The sequence below is a fragment of the Stylophora pistillata genome, chromosome 9, assembly GCF_964205215.1.
Source record: "Stylophora pistillata chromosome 9, jaStyPist1.2, whole genome shotgun sequence".
Classification (NCBI taxonomy): Eukaryota; Metazoa; Cnidaria; class Anthozoa; order Scleractinia; family Pocilloporidae; genus Stylophora; species Stylophora pistillata.
Window position 1 is genome coordinate 29,822,831 of NC_142527.1, and position 7,781 is coordinate 29,830,611.

A 7,781-nucleotide genomic window follows, 5' to 3' on the forward strand; every position below is an offset into this window, starting at 1 on the left:
ATTCCTCGTAAAAAGCTTCATAAAGTCCTCAATGATCTGTGGTATATTAAGAATATTTCTGCAAAATCATAGAGTAAGATTACCCTTATTTCATAATTTCAGAAACATACAGAAAGGACAGAAACATGTGGTAAAACTCGACGGCTTGTGTTTTAATTGTCGGTTAACACACAAGAATAAATGTTTGCATCGAACGGCCCACTTAACAACGTACCACAAATGTTTCGCTAACAGTGTGTCAACAGGCTGCAAGGTGCTGTTCTTATGTTGTTGGGTAAGAGAAAAACAGCAAAAGAAATAAAATTAAAACTAGCCAATAAGAATAAATGCATTTTTGACTGAAGTTCATTTAAGGCTCTTCGAAACGACAAACGCACCTTGAAACAAGTTGATCTTGATTGACGTTCGTTCTCGGATTAAAATTAAAAATGGCCTTCAATTTACACATTTATAAGACCTTAATTACGGGAATCCTTGACTAAAAACCAGTTATTAGTTTCGTGGCTTATTGAATTAAATGGATTATTTCTTAAGCGCATTTGTTGCAAAGGGATTAGTTTCGTATCAATTTTGACCAAACGTAGCAAAAAAAGAAATAAGTTGAAAGAGGCTTTTACTTTCCATTTTTTTGTCAATTTTTTTTTCGGTGGGAGGGAGTTGTTTTTAATTTCAATGTTAGATATGGTGTCTCTCCTCTTGTGTCGATGGCGAAACCTGCATGGTGATCCTGTGAACTAAAAGCTCTAAAAATGATCAACATATGTAGTTGTATGTAAATTACCAATTCGTTAAGCCAACGACAAGCAAGAACAGAAAAAAAAAATTATAAAACCACAGGCCCCGTTTGATACCGTGCATACTCCACCCAGTTTGTGCTTTTGCAAGGCATTTTTCAGAATAATCTCTGGTTTTCTTTTGTTGTGGTGTTAGAACACCTTTTCCGAGTTGTTCAAGAAAAAGTCCTCGAGTCCTTTTTAATTAGATTTAGCTTCTGTATTAGCTCAGCCAGTGTGTTCATCAAAACTCCGGACGGGAGTGATGAAGCCTTTATGTCATCTCTTTCAGGGATGCTGAACTCTCAGCCAATCAGTGGGTGAGAAGCTAGGACACGGCAAGGCCGCCAAGCTCAAGCTGCCTAGAAACCAGTTTGTTTTCTTTTGCTTTGAAATGAACAGCCGTTGCTATGAAGTTTGCCCCCCAGCTGTTAGAATCTGTAAAGCTGCCTGTTTAATTTATGGCTTTGAAAGAAAATATTGTCCTATGCATTCCAGGCTAAAGACAGGCACTTCTAAAAGCAGAAGCATTTGATGATAATACCGAAAGGATAATGGCATAACGGACAAATCCATTTCTAAATAGACTGGACCACAATGAAAAATTAAGTTCAAAATTTGTGTTAATCAAGTAGCGTTTCATTAGTTTGTTTAGATCGACTCATAAAGTCGAAGCAACAGGTGGGAAAGCAATTTAACAACCACACAATTTTCCATTTACGGTTTTCAGTGTGCAACTTAAGAAATCCGTCATCTTTACGAATATATCAAGAAGCTGACGAACAGTAAAAGCAATATTATAATATACAATTACACCCAGCTCGTTATGGACAGATGGATTAGCTCACGTGAACTTCATTGTTTTATCTAATGTATATAAATATCGCAATGTGCTCTCCCTTTAAACAATTCTTTCAGGCAGTAAAAACAGGAAAAGGCGAATGTGCGAATCAAATCGTACGTTGACTTCCCTTACAGCTACTGCGATGTCTGTCGCGCCGCGTTAGCTTTGTCACTTCAGATGGTATTCAAATCACGGTTGAATCAAAGAGAAGACTTGTTTACTCTAAAAGCAAACAATAAAAGTCTGGAATGCCGAGATGTTAAACCTAGTTACTGTAATTTCAAATCGAGAGACAATGTTGAATTGTTTTCTTGGAGTAGTGTGAGGTGATGAACATGAAGGTAGTATAGTAATGCTAATTTTCACCTTTATCTTTTGTTCCGATATTCTGACCCGTGGAAGTACAGATTACGAATGTGGACGCTAAACATACAGTTGTTGTGAGGATTACATTGATTGAAAAGAACCGTGTAACAACTAATTTCGTCCAGCTATGAGTTTCTGATGGTAAGATGATCCAATTTGCAAGTTACATCGATAGGCAAAAGTCTGGCCCGGGCAGTTCAGAAAAGTCTCAAAAAGTACATTCGGCTAATTGGAAAGAAGAAATTCAGCTTAAGAAAGAGATGGATTGTTTAAATAGACAAGAACAGCAAAGAGTTGCCAGAATATCGTCCGATCAAAGACTTGTTGTGCATCGATTTCAACGTAAACTCTCTCTCAGTGTGGACATTGCAAAGAAGCACGACGAAGTCAAAGAGAGTTTAGACAGCAATCACAAACGCGCTCGAGGATTACGAGACTTACAAAGCAAAAACAATGATACCAACGGTGAGAAGAGAATGTCTTTAAGGCAGCTGCGCTGTTTAAGTGCAAGCCCTAAGCCACCGTTGCCGAAATTTAGAAGAGCAAAATCGCGTGAGCCGCCTTGCTTACAAAGCCCTGCAATATATGGCGAAGACCTGCAACGTTTTACAGAAAAACCTAATCTACCACCTCGACCTATGACAGCTCTGGAAAAGCGAAATAAAATGTGGGAGAGACAACTTAAAACTGTAACCCAAAGACTGAACCGAGCAAGGAGTGCTCCAGCGAGGACTTCATACTATAAAGTTCCGGAGTTTAGTGTAAAGCAGAGGAATAACGCGCGAGATTCCAAAAATGCCGGTCAAAAACAACGTCGATATACTTCTTTAGAGATTGACTTGGAATATTTTCGTCGAGTTCGAGAAAAAGAGCTTTATCTTCAAAGACAAGCTGTGAAGGGTTTTATGAAAAGTATCGAGCCTTTAGAATTGGTTCCGTGGACGCCAGGCCACGAACTGGCCGAAAATAACAACCAGGGAGAACTTGACTCTGTTGTTATGGCGGCAGTCGCGCTAAACAAACAGGACATTGTGAACGGGAACAGATCAAGAACGCGTTCGGTCGGTTCTTATAACACAAAAGATCTATCCAGTGTAGCAACAAAGCGAGGAAACGGTAAAGAAAGAAGTGCTAATATGATTAACAAAAAATGCCCTTCAATGCTTAGAGTTGAGATGGAAAATTAGCTCTTTATGTGTTTATATTATAACTCTTTGATTATTTCTCCCTCGTTGAGTAAACAAACAATTAGATGAAATTTCTAAACTATGTGTGAGTGCACTTTGAGTGAAGATGTCGATATACTTATTGTTGAATGATAATTTCGTATCCGATCTGTGGAATCAGTTGCATATATCGTATATTTAGTTTATTTTTTTGAAGTTAGTATACAGAGCGCAATGGATTATTAAAAGGTAACCTTTACATTGAATGTCGCCTTGTCACTTAATACATTCAAACACTACGCCGTGGATTACGTTTGTTAACGAACTTTTAGAGTTTATCTCAATTAAAAAAAAAAAATGTCACGCTATTTTATAAGTTTCCAAATCATACACTGATCAAGGCTAGAGAGAAATCAGAAGTATAACCTGCACTTTACTCAGTTATGTCTTTTTTGGTATGATGCGCGTATTCAGTGTTACGATGAAAGCGAAGAAAGACATTGTATTTACAACCATTTGCAACTGCGAAGTTTGACGCCCCAATCCAAGGAAACCTCACTTGAAAGAAACTCAAAATTTATTATATCAACTCGATTTAGCTCTCTTTTATCGCTCCGAATTAAAGTCTCATCAATATGTTAATGCATGTTCCCCAAAGACTGAAAACATGAAAGACTCTTATTACAAAAAATGAACCAATGAGATTTTGAGTTGCCATTTTGTTCCACAGGTCTCCGTTCTTTGATAGCCTTTATGTTGAATGTGGTGGATTAACTTTGGCAAATTAAATGATCATTAACAAAAGGAGCACTTGATTACTTTCAAATCAATCGGAAAATTAACTGCCAGGCAAATATACTTGACAATCATAGCAACTACTTCCATTTACGAGTGTCAAACACGCGCATGTTACGAGCAGAAAGTTATTGACGTCTCGGCATGTAAGATTCCACCAATGGCTTACGCTTTATCCGAGAAAAGCCAGATTTCACCGTTTAATGTTTTGTTGGGCACAATCTCAAGCCAGCTTACCCGTGAAAGTATACGCAAGATTAAAGTACAACTTCGTGGCCATGTTGACAAAGAACGCCTCTACAAACTTAAGGGTGGATTCGAGGTCATCCATATTCTTCAAGAACGGGGATTAGTCACAGAGAAAAAATTGTCTTTCCTGCGAAAACTTTTGCAAGACTGTGAATTATTAACACTCATCGAATTATTGGATGAATATAAACAAGCCGTGCAAGTAATGAATGGCAAATCGAAGGAAGGTAAGTACTAGATAACGTTAATTGATATTTATAACATAACCAAAGTAAAGCGCGCGCTCTGATTGGTCAATTTAGCGTCCTCCATTTGCCCATGAGTGTACGCTGCTGACGTGAGAAAATGCAAAGACTATTTTTCCGCGCGCGCTTGTTTTTTTCTGGTCACGTAAGATTTGTTAAATAAAAGGGAACTCTTTAGCTACAATGTGTTAATGTTATGTTATAAAACAAATGGTAAACACCACAGCGTACACTATTGAGTTATGGATGCACTTGGGAGGTTTGCTAAGCACTCAAGAAGCTAGAGTCGCTCTCGGCTATCGCCTCGAGCGACTCTTACGCTTCTTTCGTGCTTAGCAACCTCCCGCGTGCATCCATAACTCAATAGTGTACGCTGTGGTGTTTACCATTTGTTAAATCGTTGTTTGCTGATAACAGTACAAACCGTGCTGTCAAAAATTAATGTCGTAAACATTAAGGAAATTGGTAGTCCTCAAGATTCACGTAGGAATTCATTTTGTGAGAAAAGTTAGTGTTTACAACATGGAATAAACAGATCTTCCCTGAACTTAAACAATGTTACACGTCATAAAAACCTATGAGATTCCTTTTAATTGGGCCGCAGACAAGACAATGAGCATGGAAAATTTGTTGTTTTTCAGCCATAGAGTAACTTGTAATGCATGGATATCATAAAATCATATTATTTCCTCAATTTTCACAATTGCAATAACTAGGTGTTCCTGATCATCGGTACGATGAGCTCATTTTTGTTAGTAACGGCGAAGAAATCTAGACCTACTGGGAGGGGAGGGGGGGATGCAAAAATGCTTCTATCTGCTGGTTTCTCCCTATAACATCGATAAAATATCCACTCAAAAGGCGACTGGGAATGTTTTAACTGCATGTATTTTTTAATTCCCACAGCTCATTGGCAAGCCAATGTATATCAGCTAGTAGGTAGAGCTGCATAGTCTATCGACGTAGAGGTAGCAGTACTGTCTTGTCATCAAGTATCCAATTGTAGGAGAAACTTTTTTTTCCCTCTTCCTGATCTCAAGGTGAGAGCAGCGCTGCGATCAGTCGCAGAACCAATGCCCTGCAGCGGTTGATGGGAAGGCAGCTGGAAGAACTGGCTCACTGTTCCTCGCGGGGAAATGATTTGAAGAAGACTCTTGAAGAAAAACAAATGTTGCTTGACTCGCAGAAAGAAATTTTGATTGTGGGTCAACAAGCTATTGATCATATCTCAGAAAAACGAGAAGTGGCAGAACAAGAAAAAAGCGTAATCGAAGAAAGAGCACAGGAAAACGAAGCCATGTTTGAGGCTCAGGAAAAAGATCTTAATGAATTACAAAACCTGTTGGGAACCAAGGATAAACAATTGAAGAAATTTGGACAAGCAGATAGGAGGAAAACAATTTTTGAGAAACACACCAATGAGAAAGCAAGTAAGACTTTGGAAACGTTAAACAAGCAAAAAGACGAAAAACAAGAAACATTGAAGAAAATGATCAAATCCGTGGACGATACTCGGGCTCAGTTGTTGGAAAAACGCGAGGCCGTCCGACATCATAACGAAGACACGTTTCTAAAAACACAAGAACTTGTGAGTGTTGACCAATATATTTTGGAAACTATGGAGGATGTTAGAAAACTGAAGCAGGAAATAAGAAAGAATGAGTTCGAACTGTCTGGTCTACAGAATCAAATCAATGAAACACAAGAAGAACTTGAACGAACAAGAAGAGATGGTATCGCAAACAACGCTTTTAAAGTACCTCTCTGGAGACTGGAAAACACAGAAAAGCAAAAGACAAAGGTAAATGTGACTTTTGACGACCCGACAATTTACGCTTTTTTACCTCAACTGAACAAGTTATGGTGACGTTGAGGTTCTATTTGGGAAAGAGAAAAACTGTTGACGCAATTATCTCGTTTGATCCAAGTTACATTGAAAACAAACGTTGCCATATTGCTCTGGTAGTAACGAGCACAGAGTCGAAGGAATAAACTTAATGGGTTCTCTTTTCTCTTTCGACAGAGTTTGAACTATTCAGAGGTCCTGGAGGAGAATTCCTATTCAGTTGGCTCATTGGGCATGCGTACTGTTCCCCTTCAATTTGACTCTCCATGCTGTGTAGCGAGCCACAAAGGATTAATTTATGCCGCTGACCGAAATAATTGCCGTATTCTGGTGTTTGACTCTATGGGGGAGCTCTCACGGGAACCGCTTACATTTGGAAACATGGGCCCTGTAGCTATTGCAATTAATAAACGAGGAAACATAATAACAACGGATTCACAGATAATAAAGGTTTTCAGTTCGGATGGGGCATTGTCGCATAACTTTCTTCCTGTTTACAGCAAGAGCGACACGAGGCCAGAAATCTCTGCGCTGACTGTGGATCGCGATGGAAACATACTTGCAGCCGATCGACCGAATCACAGAATACAGAAATTTCGTATTGATGGTCACTTTTTAGGTTTTATTGGTGGTTCAATGTACCTTCAATATCCCAGTGGGGTAGCCACCACGAAGAACAACGATGTTGTGATATCTGAATGCGAAAGTCACCAGCTGAAAATATTCCATGATCACGGAAGGTCTTTTACTTTTGTGGGTTGTAACGGGACTGGCAGAAACCAATTTATGAATCCCAGAGGGCTAGCTGTTGACAATGTGGGTAATATTTTGGTAGCCGACAGCTTGAACCATCGTATCCAAGTAATAGATCCCCAGGGAAATTTTATTGGTAGTTTTGGGAGACTAGGATCAGGACCCGGTTGTGTTGATACTCCGTATGCAATGGCGGTGAATCGCCGAGGTCACGTGATTGTTGCAGATAGTGGTAATCACCGTGTGACGGTTTTTACTTGATACTGTTGGTTCCGAGAATTAAACTATCACGAATACTGTTCTGACAAGAGAAAGAAACTAGTTCTGTAAAAAAACCTAACTCATTTCTTAAGCATTAAAATAGTTCTTTTTAATGTCGTTTTAAGTTTCATTTTTGTCATGTTAAAGCTGTCAAAAAAAGTGTACTTTAAATCAAGGTTCTTCCGTTCGCCTCATTCCCATCTTTTTCTATTTAATCATTTATATATTAACTCTATTTGGCTTCAGTCTTTATAATCTATTCCACGTTCTCCATTTAAAATAGACTAAACTAACATTACATAAAATTCAAATGTTACTGACATTTCAATCTCTTATTAACTCGCCTACCCCAAGTCCGCAATTTCGACCCTACCCCCCTCGTAACCATTTCTACCACCTCCTAATCCTCCCTTCCCTATCCAAGCCTGCGTCCGGTACCGCCGCCTCCCCCCTACCCTCCAAAAGAAAATCGGAGAGGGTAGA

General features: G+C 39.0%; 2 protein-coding genes across 2 annotated transcripts; both read left to right on the forward strand.

The window, feature by feature from the left end:
* Window positions 1-1,846: 1,846 nt before the first annotated feature.
* LOC111339188 (uncharacterized) lies at window positions 1,847-3,415 on the forward strand. The gene has a single exon (XM_022945784.2). It carries the CDS (start codon window positions 2,130-2,132, stop codon window positions 3,168-3,170), a length of 1,041 nt encoding a protein of 346 aa, XP_022801519.1. The 5' UTR covers window positions 1,847-2,129; the 3' UTR covers window positions 3,171-3,415.
* Window positions 3,416-4,056: 641 nt separating this feature from the next.
* LOC111338188 (uncharacterized) lies at window positions 4,057-7,402 on the forward strand. Its single transcript, XM_088733612.1, has 3 exons — window positions 4,057-4,420; window positions 5,479-6,239; window positions 6,462-7,402. The coding sequence occupies exons 1-3, from the start codon at window positions 4,105-4,107 to the stop codon at window positions 7,296-7,298; spliced, it is 1,914 nt and encodes a 637-aa protein (XP_088589738.1). The 5' UTR covers window positions 4,057-4,104; the 3' UTR covers window positions 7,299-7,402.
* The last annotated feature ends 379 nt before the right edge of the window (window positions 7,403-7,781 follow it).